This window comes from Monodon monoceros, unplaced genomic scaffold (assembly GCF_005190385.1).
Source record: "Monodon monoceros isolate NGI ecotype Baffin Bay Population unplaced genomic scaffold, NGI_Narwhal_1 Super_Scaffold_18, whole genome shotgun sequence".
Classification (NCBI taxonomy): domain Eukaryota; kingdom Metazoa; phylum Chordata; class Mammalia; order Artiodactyla; family Monodontidae; genus Monodon; species Monodon monoceros.
This window is the reverse complement of record NW_021703774.1, coordinates 31,644,853-31,664,754: the sequence shown is the minus strand read 5'-3', so window position 1 is coordinate 31,664,754 and position 19,902 is coordinate 31,644,853. Positions and strand designations below refer to the sequence as shown.

At 55.0% G+C, this 19,902-nt stretch overlaps 1 protein-coding gene across 3 annotated transcripts; it reads left to right on the top strand.

The window, feature by feature from the left end:
* Positions 1-323: 323 nt before the first annotated feature.
* Positions 324-19,094, top strand: ETNK2 (ethanolamine kinase 2). 3 transcript variants are annotated; one of them, XR_003794257.1, is made up of 9 exons: positions 324-581; positions 2,199-2,458; positions 5,415-5,537; positions 10,961-11,103; positions 11,691-11,774; positions 14,343-14,488; positions 16,191-16,264; positions 17,897-18,058; positions 18,792-19,094. XR_003794257.1 is itself a non-coding variant. In XM_029226738.1 (8 exons), exons 1-8 carry the CDS (start codon positions 324-326, stop codon positions 17,967-17,969), a joined length of 1,161 nt encoding a protein of 386 aa, XP_029082571.1. In that variant the 3' UTR covers positions 17,970-19,094. The 3 variants fall into 3 exon arrangements, 1 of the variants encoding a protein (XP_029082571.1); XR_003794256.1 differs by having other exon boundaries at positions 17,897-18,074; XM_029226738.1 differs by having other exon boundaries at positions 17,897-19,094.
* Positions 19,095-19,902: the final 808 nt, after the last annotated feature.

Sequence of the window (19,902 nt, the reverse complement as noted above, 5' to 3'; positions counted from 1 at the left end):
TCTCCAGGTAACTGTGGCCGCAGCAGCCCGCGGTGGCAGGCAGCGCACCCCCACCGGCCAGTGGGGCGGGGCGGGGGGGGGTGGGAGCGTTCCCGCGGCCCCCGCCCCGCGGCCCGTGATGTCACAATCGCGGCGGGCCCCGGCGTTCCCGGGTCGGCTTCGGCTTCGGGCGCCCGGCTGCGAGGCGGCGATTGAAGCGGGCCGCTGGCTCCTGAGTCATGGACTTCCCCAGGCCCCTCCTCTACCACTCCCACTCCCGCGCCGGGCCCCCCCGCGGGGGCTAGCGTCCGCGCGGCGGCTCCGAGGGGGTGGGGCTGCAGGGAATGGCTGTGCCCCCTTCGGCTCCCCTGCCGTGCTCGCCCTTTTACCTGAGGAGGCAGGCGCCTTGCCCGCAGTGCTCATGGGGCATGGAGGAGAAGGCTGCGGCCGGCGCGGGCTGCCGGGAACCGCCGGGCCCCCCGAGGGCCGCCGCCGTCCCGTGCTTCGGCATATCCGTGGACCAGGACGACATCCTCCCCGGCGCCCTGCGCCTCATCCGGGAGCTGCGGCCACATTGGAAGCCCCAGCAAGTTCGGACCAAGGTAGCAGAGCGGGCGCGGGGCAGGGGATGGGGCCCCGCCGGGGCTGGAACGGGGATGCGTGGACGTGTGTTCGTGCATCCTTCCGGGTGTCGGTCCCAGGGGTGCGCGGCTGCTGCCCAGAAGAGGGCTGAAATGGTGGTTTGCGTATGTATTTCTTTCTCCATCTATTTTGGTCCCTAAGCAAAGCTAGGCTCCCGCCTCCCTCGGCCCTCCACACACACCCCTCCTCCTGGGGCTCTCGGGCACGCGGGAGATCCACCTGCCCACTGTCAGCACGTTGTGCGTGCGGGCCCCACCCCCTGTCGGTGTGCGCCGGTGCCCCTCGCTGCCCAGAAGCAAGTAGCCATCCGGCTCTGAAACCTGCGGAGGCAGGAACTTTTAAGGGCACCCCCCACACTCACACACCCCATAGTGGGAGCAAAGCCTCCGGGCTCCGAGCTGTTCCTGCTGGTCCCAGGAGCCACCCTGAGGAATTCCAGCTAGCCCCGAGCCCTGAGCTGCGTGGAAAGCCTCACCATCGCCCCTAGCTCTGCCTCAGCTCCCCCTACACAGGGCACCTCCTCGCTCTGCTGGGCACACTGGCAGGGACACAGACGTGGGCAGAGGCTCCCCCGAGGAGCCTCAGGCTGACTTCCCAGCAGACCTGCCTCCTCTGTAAAGAGTCTTCAGCTGTCCCATTCCCTCTGGGAGGATGCTGCCCTGAGTGGGCACCTGCAGCTTATGCTGGAGTGGTAGGGACTCCATGCTGGTGGGCCTTCTGGGTGGGGAAAGGTGTGGCTCAGGACCATGTGTGAAGGTTGACAGACCCCTTTTGGGGGAGGGGTGAGTGGGTAACATTTTCAGAATAAAAGACAACTTTAGTGTAAAACCATCAGGGCATCAAGCAGGCCTGAGGTTAATTCCAGCGCTGGCCTAACATGATGTCTTCCAGTCCCTCCCCTCTCTGGTCCTCAGTTTCCCCACCTTTTATTACTTCGAATGTCCCTAAGGCCCCTTCCAGCTCTCTCACACCGTTCCCCATAAATTCCATGGTTCGTTCCTCCTTGTCACCCTACCCAGAGAACCTTCCCAGGATCTACTGTCTCTGTTTCTTCTGGCCCTAAGGAGCTCTGACCCCCTGGCCCTGGGGTGGGTGCCAACCTCAGTGCCGCTGCGTGGGGCGAGAGGGACCGCAAGGAGCCCTCTGCCTGGCAGGTGGTGAGAGGCAAGTTGGGTCAGGCTGTACGCGTCCTAGGTGACTCCCCTCCATCTGCCGCATCCCGGCCCATGGAGGTTTCTTTCAGGGCCCGATGGGAGAGTGAAAAGTGGAGGGGGGGGCAAGTGGTGTGAAAATTCCTCCACCGCCAAACCCCATCCACTAGAGGCAGACCCAGGAGAAGCATGCCTGGGCTGAGCCCAAGCTGCCATTTTTTTCTTGAACTCTCTGGTCTACCTCAAGCATTGGGAGAGGGTGGAGGGTTAGGAGCAGTGCTGAGCTCTTTACTAAGTGAGAGGGCTAAAGGACGGGGGTTCTGTGCAATTGTGCTCAGCATTCAAACGAGCACCCTGTGCTGGAGCTGGGTCACCACGAGGCAAGAGCAGAGTCCCTGCCCCACACATCCCTCTCCCCCATGCCAGCGCTTCACTGATGGCATTACCAACAAGCTGGTGGCCTGCTACGTGGAGGAGGACATGCAGGACTGTGTGCTGGTCCGGGTGTACGGGGAGCGGACAGAGCTGCTGGTGGACCGGGAGAATGAGGTCAGGAACTTCCAGCTGCTGCGAGCACATGGCTGCGCCCCCAAACTCTACTGCACCTTCCAGAATGGGCTGTGCTACGAGTACATGAGGGGCATGGCCCTGGGGCCAGAGCACATCCGTGAGCCCCGGCTCTTCAGGTGAGGAGGGTGCCCAGTGTATCATTCATCTCCATGATTCCACAGGCCTTGGGCTTTGAAATCGTTGGCTAGCTTCCCTGGTGGAGTGGCATCCATGAAAGAGACTCTTAAGATCTGTGAACTCCCTGAAATTGCATGAAAAATGTGTGTGTGTTTACGTGCCTTGCTCTGCGGAGAGGAGCTATAGTTCTGTGTAGCTTTTCAGTGGGGTCTGCTAAAAGGATGTGTTCTTGGGGAGGCAAGTGAGAATTTTGGTGAACATGGGACCAAAGGGGGATCTGCTTCCTGGCCCATGCCTCAGTCCTCCACCCATCCCAAGTCTGACCTGGAAACATCTCGGAGCCTTGGAAGTGAAATCCCCAGAGTGCTCAGGGTTTCCTGTGCCTCCCCTCCTGCCAAGGGCTCAGGCATTCCTGGAAAATGGGCCTTATCCAGGGTGAGTGTGGTTGTACCAACCCAGAGAGATGCCTCCCCACCCCAGTCTGAGCTCCTTCTGGGCTTCCTGACAAGGTAGGAGCCCAGGTTTAGGGAACCGCTGAGGCTTCCTTCCAGAGGCTCACAAGGACCCATGGCCCCCAGGGAGCTGCTCCTATTAAATGCCTGGATGTGTAGGACCCAGGAACTGGACTTAACCTTTAAGCCCTGTGGATGCCACTGTTGGGGGTCTGGAAGGGGGAGAACCAAAGAAGAGCCCATATTATGCTCTCCTCTGACCATGCTGAGCAAGGATGTCCGGCAGGATCCTTCTTCCTCCCCACAATGCCACGCCCATGTGCAGGGCCCTCAGACTGTAGTGACGCTTGAGGCAAACCAAAATTTACCCCTGACACCGGGAACAACAGCGTGGGGGTCTGCTTGAGACCCTTGGGATCTGTCCTGTCCCACCTAAGGGGAAGGAGCCTTTCAAATCTTGAAGGGAAACAGGAAAGCCCAGGCAGGGAGTAGACCCAGAAGCTTCTTAGCCGTCACCTGCTACCCAGCTGACCTCAAGCTAGTGCGCCTGGCCCTATTTGCAGGGAACCCCTAGCAGGCCCTCTAGGGACTTAGAAGAAGGAAACCTGAGAGCACTGCCTCTCGGGCTGGTTGAGCCTCAGGGTATTCATGTGGAGTTGTATGTTGTAGCCATGTGTGTGCGTGTGTGTATCTGGGGTGGGGGTGGGGGACATGCAGCCCTGTGCGAGGGTCTTCTCAGGCTCCAGGTGGTAGTTCAAAATGCACCCAGCTAGAGATGTGAGGTCAGAGCGGGGCCGGGGGAACTCTGTCCTGACTTCTCCCACAGTACCCCTCCCAGCTCTCCCTCAGTCTTGTGCAAAAAAAGCTCAGATATTGTCAGGTCCTCACCACTCCCAGTCTCCCGCCACCTCTGGGAATCTGATGCTGTCACTCATTCTTTCATGGAAACAATTACCATTGTCAGGAAGATTGAAGATGGATTTAGGTTTGATAAGAAGAAGAACTTTACATTTGGGGGAGAGCCAGAAAGTGGGATAAGTATGGGAGGTAGACCCTTCCTTGATGAGTTTCCCAGGATAGACCATTATCCTTCTGGGATGAAGGTGGATCTCTGAGGGAAAGGCAGGGAGGAAGAGGACCCTCACCTCCCAACCTCCGCCTCCTGCGAGGCTTTGCAGCATAAAAACGCTGACTGTTGAGGTTACTTTCATTGCTATTCCAGACAACAGCCCTATTGATATTCAAGGAAACACTCTGTTTAGGCTCTTTTCGGAATCTTCCTTTGGGTAGGGGAACCCCGGGTCTCAGGGGCTGCTCCCCTGCCTTGCCCAAGCCCTGGCGGGCTCCCTCCTGCCCCAGGGCCTCTCGCCTCTGAAAGCACAGCCTTCATCTCTCACCCACACGGTCGCTGCCACGCCCCCTGCCCCCTCCACCCTCTAGGAGGTGGGAGCCTTGGGGGCTTCTGGAGGAGCCCCTAGTCTGCCCTGCTATTCTGTTGGGCGATGGCTGTCCCTTCCAAGGACCTGGCCAGGGGAGGAGGTGTCCCTGGAACAGCTCGGCAACAAGGTTTCAGACAGCCAATGCCTTTGTTGTCTTTCCCAGTGATTATTATTCGAGCAACAGGCAGAGGCGAAGGAAGCTTGAATGCTGGAGGCTTGGCAGCTGAGTGGGGGGTGGGGCTCCAGAAGGGAGAGCAGGCAGAGGACTGGGGGAGCCCAGCTGGGACACAGGGCCTCAGACGCTGGGGTCCTTATCAAGGCCTTCCCTCTCTGCCCAGTCAGTCCTCTATCCACCCCCGCCCTCTCCCAGCAACCTTCCCCAGCTCTGCTTTCTCCTCTCCCCACCGCCCCCTCCTTCTCTCCCGGGACCTTGGATAATGTCCACAGGAGAACTTGAAAATAGAACGCTGGTTTGTTTTGCGTCCTTGGCACCCAGCCGCCAGCATCAACTCCCTGCCGCAGAGGAAGGGGCTGCCCTGGGCCAGCCTGCTTCCCTCCCCACCTTGGCCAGACTGATAAGAGACAAGCGTTTCTTCCCTGCCTGGCATTACCACCCCCTGATTGCTTGGTGCCCTGCATTTACCTCCCCCTGAGGGCGTGGGTCTGAGTCCAAGGGGGCTGGGCTGGGGTGGGGGGTGGGAGGGGTTCCGCCCCCCTCCCCAGGTGACCCCTCTGTCCTCAGGGGTTGCTGTAGGCACTCAACCTTGAGGTGGGGCAGGGTCACTGACCTGTGGCCAACGGCCCACTGCTTTGCCCTTTCACTCCCTGAAGCTCCCCCGGCTCTGGTTCTGGAAGGGGAGCTGCTGAGCTGAAGGCCTTATCTCGTTTTCACGCCTTCTGCTGAGACCTTCCTTCTGCAGGACCAAGAGCTCCTAACAGATTTGTAATAGCCTACACTTGGCCCCAGTGGACCTTGCAGGGCCATTTCTTTATGCTCATGAGTGGCTGAGCTGGGGAGGGCCTGCCCCACACTCATACTCTACTCTTCCTGTTTTCTGCTGTAGGCTGATTGCCTTAGAAATGGCAAAGATTCACACCATCCACGCCAACGGCAGCCTGCCCAAGCCCATCCTCTGGCACAAGATGCACAATTACTTCACCCTTGTGAAGAACGAGATCAACCCCAGGTACAAAGATCTGAGAGGGTTCAAGGCTATCACTGTCTCTGCTGCCTTAATATGACCTCCCTTCCCCAGCCCGCCCCGACAGAAGGTTTAGTGGCTTCAGTGCTGATTCCTGAGCCCCTGTCTCCAAGCAGAGTTGGGCTGATTGACGAAACCTCAGGAACTTGTTTCCGCAGTTTTATACCTGTGTGCTTATTTCTTTTTTTTTTTTTTTAGAATTTTTAAAATTTATTTATTTATTTTACATCTTTATTGGAGTATAAATGCTTTACAATGGTGTGTTAGTTTCTGCTTTATAACAAAGTGAATCAGTTATACATATACATATGTTCCCATATCTCTTCCCTCTTGCGTCTCCCTCCCTCCCACCCTCCCTATCTATGTGCTTATTTCTCCTTCAGTTTTCTGGTTGTGGCGGGGAATAGGGTCAGCATCTCCCCATTTCACTTGAAGGATACTGAGCTCAGAGACTAAGCTTTGCCCAGTGTCACAGGGCTAGTCAGAGGCAGGGCTTCTGTTTCCACACAGGGCCCTTTCTACCTGAGCTGGCTTCTGAGCAATGAGAAGGGAGGGACCGACCTTCTTGAGAATGGGGTGGGGCTGAGTTCAGAGGCAGTCAGAAGAACTCAGCTCGTCAGCTGACAAGCCCTTGGACTTCAAGATTCCTGCTACTTGCCTGGGCACCTCTTGTCCCCACATGGCTCTGGGGCCCCGGTTCCTCACCTTGTTCAAACTGACAGCTCGCTGCTTTCTCACCGCTCTTCCCGGGGAGGGGCGCACCCTACCCATCCTGACATTGCCTTTCCCCAGGTAAGACGCAGTTCCCTGGACCTATCCTTATGCTCTCACCGGCAACCTGAGAGTCCTTCTGGCCTTCAGATGCCTGACTCCCCAGCATACCCTTGAGTGCTGAGAAAAGGATGGTGGCATGGAGAAAAGATTGAGGTCATCCCTGCGCCCCGCAAAAAAGGCCATAGTGGGTCTCTGATCCCTCCATGTTCCCCACTGGGGCTGAACATCACTCTTCTCCAAATGTTCGTGGGAGCAGGGCACAGAAGAGGTTTGGAGGAAGGGTATCTCCTTCTCCCTCTAAGATGGTAATAATTAACCATCCCGATCGTGTGTCTCTGTCACATGCATGCACACATGACTTTATCTAGATCCTCCCTGTCAGAGATTATTAAGCACCGCTTTGGGACTACTTGTCTAGGACAGCCTATGTTCAGACCTTCTATGTCAGATGGCTCTGGGACAAGGACTGCTTTCCCCCTTAGGACTAGAACAGCACATGGAGAGCAAGACCCTCTATCATCCAGCCCACCACTTTCGTTTGACAGATGGAAAAACTGAGGCCCAGAGGAAGGATGGGACTTGCCCAAGGTTATACTGATACGTGGCAATTCAAGGACTAGAGTCCAGGCCTAATGCTCGGGCATGACCCTTGTTACTGCAGCTTCTTCTGACTGTACTGTCACTGTGTAGCCTCGGGGGGTGACCTTGTTAGGAGGGGAGTGTGCCCTGAGGAAGAGCTGGCCAACTTCCTTTTCTCTTGTCTCACCTTTGACCTTAGGCAAATCAATTTGCTTAAATTGAGCCTCTTGAGGGGATGATGCCTGCCCTAAACTGTCTAACCTGCCGCAAGCAGGGCAGCGATGAGCAATCACTCGGATGGGGTGAAGCACTTGAGCTCCAGTCGTTGCCTAATAACCCTGATTTAGTCAGTCCTTCATTTCACAAACACTGATTGATTGGGATTTAAAACAACAAAAAACTTGAAGGTGACAGGGGCCCTGCCCTCAAGGAGCTTAGAAACCTTCCGTGTAAATAGGACCTGGCTATGCAGTGTGTGTGATGTATGCAGGGGTGGGAGCGCCAGGGAAAGTCTTCTTGGCAGAGGTAGTATGGCAGAGATGAAAAGGGAGGCCTCCGGCTGGAGGAGACAGCATGAGCACAGCTTGCTTGTGGATGCTGAGTAGATGAGGGCCTGGCTGGAGCAGATCTTTTTTTTTTTTTTTTTTTAATTTTTTTTTTAAGATGTTGGGGGTAGGAGTTCATTAATTAATTTATTTTATCTTTTTGCTGTGTTGGGTCTTCGTTTCTGTGCGAGGGCTTTCTCTAGTTGTGGCAAGCGGAGGCCACTTTTCATCGCGGTGTGCGGGCCTCTCACTATCGCGGCCTCTCGTTGCAGAGCGCAGGCTCCAGACGCGCAGGCTCAGTAGTTGTGGCTCACGGGCCCAGTTGCTCTGCGGCATGTGGGATCCTCCCAGACCAAGGGCTCAAACCCGTGTCCCCTGCATCAGCAGGCAAATTCTCAACCACTGCGCCACCAGGGAAGCCCTGGAGCAGATCTTCAGGAGGGATTGGGGATGGGTCGTGGGAGATGGGGCTGCAGAGGTGAGTTGGAGCTAGACTGTGAGGGGCCTTCAGTGCCAGGTTAAGGAGCCCAGATTAATTTATCAGGCAGTGGAGAGTCAATGTGAAGGTGTTGGAGCCAGGGGTTCATTGTAAAGGACAGATTTGGGTGGGAGTTGGGGGCTTCGAGGCAGGGAGGCCAGCTGGGGGAGTCTTGTAATTCAGTGGGCAACATCTAGGACTAGGGTTCCCAAATTGGAGCATGAGATTCCCCTGGGTGCTTGCTAAGTACAGATTTCGAGCCTAACCCTGGAGATTGATTGGGAGGTCTTGCATTAGACCCTAGGAATCTGCCTTTTGACCGGCTCTCCAGGTGATTCTGAGGCAGGTGATCAAGGAACCAGGCTCTGAGGAACGTTGCCCTAGGGAAGCTTCATGGAGGGATGGAGAATAGGGGGATGAGTCAGGTCTTGTGGAAACAGATTTGATAGTCTTGGTGTTGGGTGGGACATGGGGGAACCCAGCGTGGCTGGGGAAGGTGGGGTTGATAACTGCTTAAGGGGCATCAAGAGGAGCTTTGGATGGGTTGATTGGTATGAGGGCAAAGGTGATGAGTCAGGGGCTTCCCTGGTGGCGCAGTGGTTGAGAGTCCGCCTGCCGATGCAGGGGACACGGGTTCGTGCCCCGGTCCGGGAAGATCCCACATGCCGCGGAGCGGCTGGGCCCGTGAGCCATGGCCGCTGAGCCTGCGCGTCCGGAGCCTGTGCTCCACAACGGGAGAGGCCACAACAGTGAGAGGCCCGCGTACCGCAAAAAAAAAAAAAAAAACGTGATGAGTCAGTAAGTTTGAACACTTAGAAAGTCCTTTCCCTGTGGGGAGAAGATACTTCCTCCCCCTTCCCCGCCCGGATCCTGAATGCTGAGTGGACACTTGCCAGGCAGCAGTCCCTTCAGGGGAACCCCCAGGCTTCCCTGAGGAGGGCCCCCAGCCCCTTCACCCCCTCCTACTCCTCTGAGGGACAGAGCTGTTCTGCCTGGGGTGTGGAGGTTTCTGTGATGCAGCGGTGGGCACTAGTCTGCCATCCCCACAGCCTTGAGCTAGTCGAGTGATGTCAGGGCTGAAGGTAGCAAAGCTGGTGACGTTTCAAGCGCTCAGGGGAGGGAAGCAGGGCTGCACAGGGAGGTAGAAGGCCTGGACTGTTCGCACAGTAGGCAGCTGTGTGGCCTTGGGGTGGGTAGGGTAGGGGTCAGACAGAGGTCAGGGCCTGGGCAGCAGGCATCTTGGATGTCAAAGACATGTTTTTCAGGCTAAGACCTGGGCAAACCAAAGGAAGCCTCCTAATTCTTATCTTTGGATGGTCTCGGTCCAAGGGGGGAAAAAAAGAATCTTAAAGGAAAAGGTAGCTTCTTAAGAAGAGCCCAGATTAAAATGTATCTTATGCACACCTGTCAACACAGATAAATTCCAGTGAGGGTGAGGGGAGGCCTCCACCATCCCACCCCTAATAGACCCCTAGACTCAGAGTGGCCTGTGCAGAGCCCCTGAGGGGCACTGAGGCCCCCTCAGTTCAGAGGCTCAGCTTGATTTTGGATCCTTGGATAGGCTGAGGACTGCTTTCCTCAGGTGAGGGAGTAGAGTATCCAGCTGTGTAAGACGCATCTGGAGGCGGGAGGAAGTCTCTGCCCTCCCCTGAGCCTCAGATGCCCCATAGGGTTAGACAGGAGACCTGAGATCCCCTTTAGCGTTGACCTTCTCAGAGCCTGGAGGGAGCCTGCAGCTCATCCGTGTCCAGGGGAACATGGGGATGCCTTAGTCGCTGACTACTCTTCCCTGTATTCTGGCTTCTGGGCTGCGTGAGGGGCAATGGGGCATCCTGGAGGAGGGTCAGAGAGGACGTGTCTCATTTACATCCTCCCGCGTGTACCCTCACTGCCCTGGACAAGAAAGCAAACAGGAGTCATGTGAATGGAGATAAAACCCCGGAACCACCAATGGGTGGAGGGGAGGAGGCTAGGGTTTTAAGGGTTCTGCTAACTCTTTGGTTTTTCAGTATACACAGAACTGTGCTTCCTGGGAGCAAAGTTCAGAGCATGGGAGCGCAGTGCACCCTCACCAACTTCCCCGTGACCTCTGAGAACATCATTGACTGACGTGTTCATTCATTCCTCAACATGTACTTTTAGCAAAAATGCCTGCCATGGGCCACAGGATGGGGCGGGCTGAGGGACAGGTGGCCTTCATGCATCTTTGTTCCTACACAAGCAGGGGGCCGGGGCAGGGAAACACACCCATAGTTCAAGGGGGAAGAGGTGAGTTATTGAGCCACAGCAGAGCAAGTGCTTTTCAATTGAAAGGCCCTCGTATCCCCTTGGCCTTGTAGGAGTGGGCCCAAGAAGCAATTTTTTTTGCTTTCTTCTGTAGACCTGAGTGGTCTCGCTGTGCGATGGGAAGCCAGTCTAGATGATCTCTAGTCCTTTCCAACCATGACGCCAGCCACCAGAGCAGGAGGGAGACTCACAGCAACGTCCCTCTGTCTACTCAAGAGGGTGCCATTGCTGCCGCCACTCCCAGGGCACTGTCACTCTTCCACTGGAGGAACTCTGGGGTCTTATTTTAGAGAGCTTCACCTCCCCCTAGGAATTGTTTCGAGCATCCCAAGAGCAGGTCTGTTTGCATCCCTCCCCTGCTGCCCTTGTTCTTTCTGGAATAATTGAGTTTGGACATTCACTCTCCCTCCCCTGACACCTCCTTGTGCCTCCATCCTTATTTCCCTCTCCCTTTCACGAAGTATCAGGACACTGTTCGGTCAGGGACTTTTACACTTTGCAAAATGCTTTTATGCCCATGTTTTAATCAGCTTCTTAGAATAACCACAGGAAGTCAGAAGGACAGGAAAGGTGAGTGCCATTTTACAAGTGACAAAAGTGAGGGCCTGAAAGGTCAGCCGTTTGTCCAAGGTCCCTCTGCAATAAGAGGTAGTGATGGGGCCAGAGCCCAGGGCTTTTGAGGCCAAGCATGTGCCTGTCTGCTATCAGCCCTCCCTCCACCGACCACCTTTCTTGCCACTGTCCAGCCTTTCTGCAGATGTCCCTAAGGTCGAGGTGTTGGAACGGGAGCTGGCCTGGCTGAAGGAGCACCTGCCTCAGTTGGACTCCCCTGTGGTGTTTTGCCACAATGACCTGCTCTGCAAGAACATCATCTACGACAGCACCAAAGGTACAGCTTCCCTGGCCCTGGCCAGGCAGCAGCAGGGCTCGGGCTGCTTGGTCAGCTGGCGTTGGGGTTCTGCTCCTCAGCCTGGTACTTGGACAAGCAAAGTGAGACCTTCTGGTGTAGGTCTCAAGTTAATTTGTAGGAGAGAAATGAAAAAGAAACAAATTCCTGCTTAGAAAAATCTTTGCCAAGAAAGAACTCAAAATCATGGTTTGTGGAGCCATTCCCCTGACAGCGAGGACGTCTTGGCTGCCCTGAGCCTTCCCTGTGTTCCTGATGATAGCTTCACCCCCATGGAGTACTTGGCTTTATTTTCTGGTCCTCAGCCATGCTGAGGACAAATGTCTTTAGTTGGGGAGAGTCTGAGGACCCAGCTGTGTGAGAGGGACAGCCGGAGCTGGGGAAAGGGCAGACAGACAGATGGAAAGATGGAAGGAAGCAACTTAGAAGAAAGTTGCCACTGAGAAGTTGGGTGAGGCTGCAGAGGCCGGTGAGAGTCAGTGGGTGCATTCCTGAGGTCTGTGAAAGCTTGACCAAGCCCTATGTCCAGATCTGGGGCCAACCCTCACTGCCTTTCCTCTACCTCACAGGTCACGTACGGTTCATTGACTATGAATATGCCGGCTATAACTACCAAGCTTTTGACATTGGCAACCATTTCAATGAGTTTGCAGGTGAGAAGGGCATTACTCTTTGGCCTATATCCTCCTGGTGATGGAGGGCCAGGTCCAGGGGAAGGGTTGGAGGGGGTTCTGTGCATGGGGAATGGAGGCTGGACACCCCTGTCCTCAAGATATCACAGCTTGAGGGAGGGGCCAGGCACAGCCTGCCTTGAGAAAGCACCGGGTCTCATGGGCAGGGGGGTGGGGTGGGGGGCCGAGGCAGACCCACATACACAGAGCAAGCCCCTGCTAGCCCATATGGCACTTTGGTACAAATTAGGGAAACGTGCCCTCTGTAGGATCCCTGAGGACATTCGGCTTGGCATGTGAATTCTAAAGAGACCCCGTCCTTCCTCTGGGCAGACACAGCCCACGCCAGCTGGCCCAGCTCAGCTTGATGTCAGCCTCCACTCACCCCCTGTCCAAGCTCCTTTATTCCCAGTCAACCCGTGCAGTCGTACATAGGGGCCCTGCAGGCAGATAAGGGGCAGAACGAGCTGCAAGTAGCTATTTGCCTGGTGACCTGATGAGATTAATCATGGTGCAACTAGTTAACAGTGTGCACTTTGCAACTTGACTCCCCTGCTTCACATCCTGGCTTCATAGCTTACTAGCTGCATGACGCTTGGGGCAGGTTACTTACCTTCTCTGTGCCTCTGGAAAATGGAGATGATAATAGTGCCTACTTCATAGTATTGATATGCGATACACACACCGGTGTGGCACATACTAAGCTCCACGTTGGTATTTGCTGCTGATGTCAGGCAGGGGAGCTTTTCTGCCTCCGAGGGAGGCTGGAGCAGCCATGGAACAGGTAGGATTTGGGGTGTGTCCTGGAAGAGGTTGGATTTGGGGTGTGTCCTGGCATAGGCCGTCCTTCCATAAAGGTAGGTGTGTACAATAGAATCATTTGTGTAAAGGAAGCAGGGCAAGTTTTTCCAGCTCGAGGGCTTAATTGTTAAACAATTCGATGGGGCTAAAGAGGCAACTGGTGGATGGAGGTGGACACTGGGGCTGGAGGGACATCCCCAGGCTAGCAGTGCGGGGTGCTCAGCGTGATGTGGCCAATCCGTATGGCTTAGGATAGGTGAGGCACGCCCAGGCCAACTGTAGAGCCGGCACCTGGGCCAGCCTGAGGCACTCCCCAGGCCAATACAGGCCAATCCTGCCCCTTCTGGAACCCCAGGTGACCAGGGCTGTCAAGCACTGCTTGTACCTGAAGGTATGACTCCCCAGGGTGGCCACCAGCTGCATCTAGGCACCCAAGGGACAGATGGGGCCTCAGCTGGGCAGAGCAGCTGAGCTGTGGGGTGTGGCCTGGAGCAGAGGCTGGCACCCGCACGGCACTGGGCCTGTGATTGCTCAACTGACAGACCCACTGGCCTTTCCAAAAGGGATAATTTTTAAGCATTTTAAGTCCTTCTCGCCCAGCGCTTGGAGCAAAGTCCAGCTGGAATTTCTCCAAGGGGGCAGACTGCATCCTGCTTCCAAGTTGAGAATGAAGGAGGAGGAACCTAGCATGGGGGGAGGAGGAGGGCAGTAGAGGAGAGAGGCATCTCCTGTGTTCTCAGGAGCAGGGAGACCCAGTGCTGGGAGCTAAGAACCAGCCTCTAGTAACTGGCTGTGTGACATTGAACAGCTTTCTTCTACCTGGGCCTTAGTGTCTACATCTGTGCCAGGACCTTCTTCTCCAGCCATACTCTTGGGGGCCCAGAAGACTGAGTGTGTTTCTCCAGGGATATAAGGGAAGCTTGGGAAAGATAGGAAGAAAAGAAGAGGGAGGAAGAGACCAGACAAGGTGGCCCAGTCCTGGTCCTGTCTTTAATAAACTGTTTCTTTCTGTACCAGCTCTGAATCTAGGCTCTCTGCCATCATGCCCAAGATGTGGCTGGTGCGTACTGGGCTGGCAGTCTGAGGACTCAAGGAAGGGTGGGACTAGAAGGAGTCCAGGCCATTTAGCTTAGGGGTTCCAAGCCTGGCTGTGTTTCCGAATCACCTGGAGAGTTGGACATGGGTGGGTGCCTGGCAATCTGTATTTTCACCAAGCACTCCAGGCGATGCTTTTAGGTTAACCAGCTCAACACTGGTTCAGGAAGCAGTATTTGAGGTGCATTACGTCCAGCCCTTGCTTTACAAATGAGATTTTGGCCAGTGAAAGGAAAGGGCTTGCCCGAAGTTAACTGGAGGTTAGCGTCAGATCTAAGACAACTAGGCTCCCGATTCGGGGCTTTGACCCAGCGCCTCCAGTGTGCCGTGGTTTTGTGTAGGGCTCAGGGATACAGTGGTGCTGTCTTAGGGGGTCCCCATCACTTCCAGGACTGTGCCTTGCCCCTCAACGAGTCTGCCTCTCTGTGTGCTTTCCTCCAGCTCAGCCCACTGAAAGCAGTGCCCCCAGCTGGGATGGGGGTCGACCCTCCACACATTAGAGTTTGGTGGTCAAAGAAGCTGCATTCTTTGCACAGCCCCACAGGACACAGGAGATGGAGGTTTTGAGGGGATCAGGGAACACCTACTGAGCTGGAGGAGACCCCCAGGTGGGCCCGTCTCCCAGCAACTTCTGTGCGGCTGCCTCCCCATCAGGTGTGAATGAGGTCGATTACTGCTGGTACCCAGCGCGGGAGACCCAGCTGCAGTGGCTGCGCTACTACCTGCAGGCACAGAAGGGGATGGCTGTGACCCCCAGGGAGGTGGAGAGGCTCTATGTGCAAGTCAACAAGTTTGCCCTGGTGAGTGCTTGTGACTGGAAGGGGTGGGGGAAGGAGAGCTGGGAGGAGGGACTCAGGGCCCACCCCCAGCTCCTACCTTCTCACAGCCTTGTGGTGGAGGAGGAAGCAGAGCCCAGGGTCAGGGGTGAGGTCCTGGGGGAGTCCCATCATATGCTCCTGAACCCCAACCTAGAGGGGGACTCTGGGAAGAGCCATCTTGGGCATCCTCTTAATACTGACACCCTATTCCCTGCTTTCCTCCCCTTCCATCAAGTCCAGGTCCTCTCCTTCCTAGAGAACTACTTCCAGGAAAGAGCCCAGCTTCCTATTTTAGCAATTCTCTCATTTGGACAAGTTCTTTCTAGTGTCTAACCTTAGCCTTTCATGCCACAGTTAAATACATCCCTTGAGTTTTGTGTTGGTTTTTTTTTTTTTGTCTTTGGAGAAGATAGAGAATGTCAGTTCTAATCCTCCTTGTTAACTGTCTCCACTGACTCACTCAAAACTCTATGTAAGCCTTTCCCATCAGGCTCTTTCTTCTCAAATTACTGTGCTGTCAGTTCTTGATTTTGAGTGCTAATTATCCAAGGTACATGGTTCATGCCAGGTCTCCACTGGAATGCACCAAGGGGATTGCTAACTAGTCTTACTAATGTCAGCCATGCATAAGCGAGAAGACAAGTCAGCTGCCCTGAATTCCACAATATATCAGAGAACTTAAATAAAATCTTTAATTACCTGTAATTTTAAATTGCCTATTCTATTTTCCTCATTGGTATAAAACTGATTCTTATCAGGTTCTTCCTTTTTTTAAAAAAATTTATTGAAGTAGATGATTTACAATGTTATGTTAATTTCTGCTGTACAACCAAGTGATTCTTTTTCAGGTTCTTCCTCTTAACTGTTCCACCTATGCCTTCATCTTGCTAAATTTTTAGTACCCATTCCCACTTGCTAATTGATCTCTGCCCCTTTTAAGTCGTGAAAAGGGAATAAAATGGCGGGAGGTGCTATAGCGCCAACCCTAGAGTGAGCAGGACTTGGGGTGGGGCAGGAGAGCCACAGGAGTGGGGGCCCTGGCCTGGGGTCGCTGGAGCAGCAGGAACCACGGCGCTCTAGCTTCTTGAACCTAGGGTGGTCTGGGCCCCGGGGGGGTTCTGGCTCTGGGGAGGCAGTTGAACCCTTGGTCAGCAGCCCGGCTCATGTCTGCACTCACTGTCTGACCTCGCCCACCTTGCGATAGAAGAGAGGGTAAGGGGTGAAAGAAGTCACTTTAGAGGTCTTCCAGCGACTGGACCTCTGATGCCCACGTGGCCAGGGCACTGCAGATGGGGTGCCACCCCCTCCACTGGCAACCAGGCCTGAGCTCTGCCTTAGGGATTTCTCTTGTCCTGGATACCTTGGGCTTGAAGATTCTCCTGGGTAGGGAGCGGCCAGGGCTGGAGTTCAGGTTCGGCTTAGGCTGGGAAACAAGCTGAAAGTCTGCTTAAGCCTGAGGGCAGTAGAACCTACTCTGCTTGCCTTTTTCTAGGAGTGGAGTCCCCAGATACCATCCAGTGACTTGACCTCTAGAATATCCCCCACCTGTGCTGGGGAGACCCCACTTTGTCTCTGCCAGCGTCTTAGCTCTGTGTCTTCCACAGTGCCTGTGTCCCTCCAGCTATGGGGGTCCATGACAGGTTTGGGGGGCTCACTACACTGATCTTCTCTGATGTGTTTTCAGGCGTCTCACTTCTTCTGGGCACTCTGGGCCCTCATCCAGAGCCAGTTCTCCACCATCGACTTTAATTTCCTCAGGTGAGTGCAGGGAGCAAGTTGAAAGTCAGTTGGGGGGGTGGTGCGTGGAGGAAAGGAAGAGCCTTGAACCCAGTACGTGGGGGTAAAGGACACCCCAAAGAGAATGTCCAGGTCCATTCCTCTGCCCTGCTCACCATCCCCATTCCAGCCAGCCCATGCGAGGCGGGTCACTGCTCCAGGGATGCCTGGGGAAGCACGTGTGCCCAGAATCCCTCTCTGGAAGTGGTCAGAAACCCTTGCACCCTGCCTCCTGATTCCTCTTTCCCTATTATAGCCTGCTATCTGCTTCACTGCCCGGCTCTTCTGCCAGGGCTCTTCCCCACAGAGCCCGGTGCTGAAGGGAATTGCTGGAAATTAGTCTGAAAGATCATGAGTCCAAACCTCATTTTATAGCAGAGGGGCCAGAGTTCCAGAGGGGTGGATGACCGGCTGAGGTCCCTTGGTGGTTTAGCTGACTATGCTGCCTCCCTGCATGGGGTATCAGACCCAACTGCTCCTTTAGTGGCCCCTAGTGATATACTAGGGGCTGTACCGAGACTGTACTTGAGTATTGACTACTTAGGCGGCCCTGTCGTGCGAGATACACATGTCCCTAAAACCAGGAATCATTTTGTCTTCCATTCTGGTCCAGTCTCTTTGTCTTTGTCCTGCCCACCCACCCTCAGCTGGAAAGGAATCACTATGCTGGCTTTAAAGTGTTCACAAAAATTAGAGAAATGCAAGTCAAACCCACAATCGCATCTGCCTCACCCCCATTAGGATGGCTACTTTTGAATAAACAGAAAATAACAAGTGTTGGTGAGGAGGTGGAGGAATGGGAACCCTTGCGCACTGCTGTTGGGAACGGGAAATGGTGTAACTTCTGTGGGAGACGATACGGTGTTTCCTCAAAGAGTTAACATAGAATTACTGTACGATCCAGCAATCTCACTGCTGGGTATATACCCCAGAGAATTGAAAGCAGGGTCTCAAGCAGATATCTGCACAACCATATTCATAGTAGCATTATTCACAGTAGCCAAGAGGTGGAAGCAACCCAAGTGTTCGTTGATGGGTGAATGGATAAACAAAATGTGGTCTATACACACAAGGGAATGTTATTCCTTTGAAAAGGAAGGAAATTATGTCACATGCTACAACACGGATGAACCTTAAGGACATTGTACTAAGTGAAATAAGCCAGTCACAAAAAGACAAATACTATATGATCCCACCTAGATAAGGTAACTAAAGTAGTCAAATCTATAGAAACAGAAAGTAGAATAATGGGTGATGGGGGCTGGGCACTTGCTGTGTGGGGGAGATAAGAGTCCAGTTTTACAGAATGAAAAAGTCCTGGAGATCTGTTGCTCAACAAGGTGAACGTACTGACCACACTGAGCTGTAAATACTCAACAAACAAACCAATATGTTTGGGGAGGGGTTGCTCCAGTCTCATCTAAGAAGAAAAATAAAATTATAGTTGAAGTGAAAACAAAACAAAACAAAAAACCCCAGCCTGGGCTAGGGTCCATTTGCCCAGACCTAGATGGGCTGAGCTGGTGAGAAACTTTCCTCATGGTGTGAGTGCCCCCAGCAGGGCTCACCTGGCTACGCTTCTCACCCCCAGTTCCCTTTCCTGTCTTCTGGCAGGTATGCAGTGATCCGATTCAACCAGTATTTCAAGGTGAAGCCTCAAGTGTTGGCCTTGGAGATGCCAAAGTGACCAGCGTTCCCATCCGTCCCCTCCCATCTGCCGGCCAGACCTGTTCTCCAGGGCTCCATTCTGCTCTGGGGTCTTCACCTTTGGACAAGGTGGGCGAGGGGACAGGTGGGTGTCCCAGAAGGCTCTGCCCCTGTCACCAGCCCCCAGTGATGCTTCTGGTGACCATTCTTGGTTGGAGGGGCTGATAGGCCCCAGCTCTGGGGGTCCTCTTCACCTTGCCAGACTGGGTGGTGGGGAGTGCCTGCAGCCTGCCAGGGCTCAGACCACAGCCACCCTGGAAAGGCTGGCATTCCCAGCCCTGGGCCATCCTGGCATCTGGGCTGCCTTAGATGTGTCTTTGACCTTCCTGGCTTGGGGAAGGGGGAAGGTGGGAGGGCTCCTTTCTACCTCCAGGGCCCTGAGCCTCCAGCCTGTTTACCCCTGCATGCCCCATGTGGGAGGTGCTGAGCCCAGACCAGCATCCTGCCGACTCTGACGGATGGATGTACATATCTTGGGGGGGGGGGGGTGTCTAGAATTGGGTTTGATGGCTCCCCCAGCAGCCGCCTCATCTGAGATTACTCCCTTTCTCCAAACCACATCCAACCAAACAACCCCGCCCCGAACCTCAGCCTGAGGACGTGTGCTCTCCTCCAGTGCCCTTTCTGCTCCAGGCTTGTGTTCTGTACCTCTGCCGCCTGCTGGGAGGGAAGGCAAGGGAATGGGCCACCAAAGCCTGGCTCTGCTTCATGCTGTGGCTTGGCCAGAGGGGACAGAGCCAGGAGTGGGGTGGCCGGACAATAGCCAGCAGGCTCCTGCCTTGTTCCCTCCCTTGCCCTCCAGGCCCTCACTTCCAAGGAACAGTCTCTCCATGTCCACCTTCTGTCCTGAAGTTGACCCACGGTCTCCACACTGGGGAATGACTAGTGGGAGTCTAAGGGCAGGGGCCAGGGACCACCGGGGCTTGCCCAGCCTGCAGGAGCCTGGGTGGGGTCGGTCGTGAAGGTGCTGAAGGAGCTGTTGCCCCGACTCTCAATGGCCTCCACCTCCTTTCTGCCCTCACAGCCTCTCAGGCCTTTCTGGCTCTGGCCTATAAAATTTTTCATTTGTAAATTATCATGGTTTTCTGCATTAAAACCGCCATTTATGGACCACTCTGTGTCTGAGTGCCACTGGTAGGATTTGACTCAGATGGTGTGACTAGTTCTCCTCCGGTGGGGGGGGGGGTGGTGGCAGGGCGCTCCAGTCCCTCCTCTCTGGGGTCCCTTTGGGCTGCACACTTTGCACCATGCTCTGCCTTTACCTGGCTCACAAGGCCTGGGGTCCTGATTTGGGGTAGACCTGGGCAGAGCTGGTGGTCTCACAGCTCCTCTGCTTTTGACCATCTTGCTAGAATAAGTTGACCCTGAGAGGGCACAGCTTCGAGGGAACTAAACCGTGGATTCCAAGAACTTGGCCTATCCAGGTGATGGACCGGTAAGACTCCAAATGCAAGTGCTCAGGACTTCTTCCTTGGTCCTCACTGGCCCCAAGCGGTTGAGTTGAGCGGGAGGTTGCTGTGCCCAAGAGCAGGCAAGGGTGATTTCCGGACCCAATATGTCACTTTCTCAGAAAGCCAGAGGGAGGAAGAACGGAAGCTCAAAGGTGAGTGGGGCACCCTCCCAGCTTCCCAGGCTGCGCTCCCAGGGCCCCCAGAAGGCGCCTGGTACCCTTGGTGGTAGCAACCGCAGCAGCAGCAGGTGCCTTCCAGGTGGACTCTGCCTGTTTGGCTTTTGCAGAAGTACCAGGGTGCCATGGCAACCACTGGAGCTGAGCCGGAGCTGGCAGCTGGGGCCTTGCTCAAGGTCATGGTGATCCAGGGTGGCCAGGCCCCTGACGGGTAGCAGTATCACATCTAGGAAGGGTGCTAGTGGAGGATACGGCTGAGAGATCTGCCCTGGCATAGGGAGGGCGC

What these genes read in the sequence shown, in the direction of transcription:
- ETNK2 (XM_029226738.1), top strand. Translation starts at nt 324, where the DNA reads ATGGCTGTGCCCCCTTCGGCTCCCCTGCCGTGCTCGCCCTTTTACCTG. An exon ending in CGTGAGCCCCGGCTCTTCAG is followed by an intron (nt 2,459 to 5,414) that starts GTGAGGAGGGTG and finishes TTTCTGCTGTAG; the next exon opens with GCTGATTGCCTTAGAAATGG. An exon ending in CCATTTCAATGAGTTTGCAG is followed by an intron (nt 11,775 to 14,342) that starts GTGAGAAGGGCA and finishes CCTCCCCATCAG; the next exon opens with GTGTGAATGAGGTCGATTAC.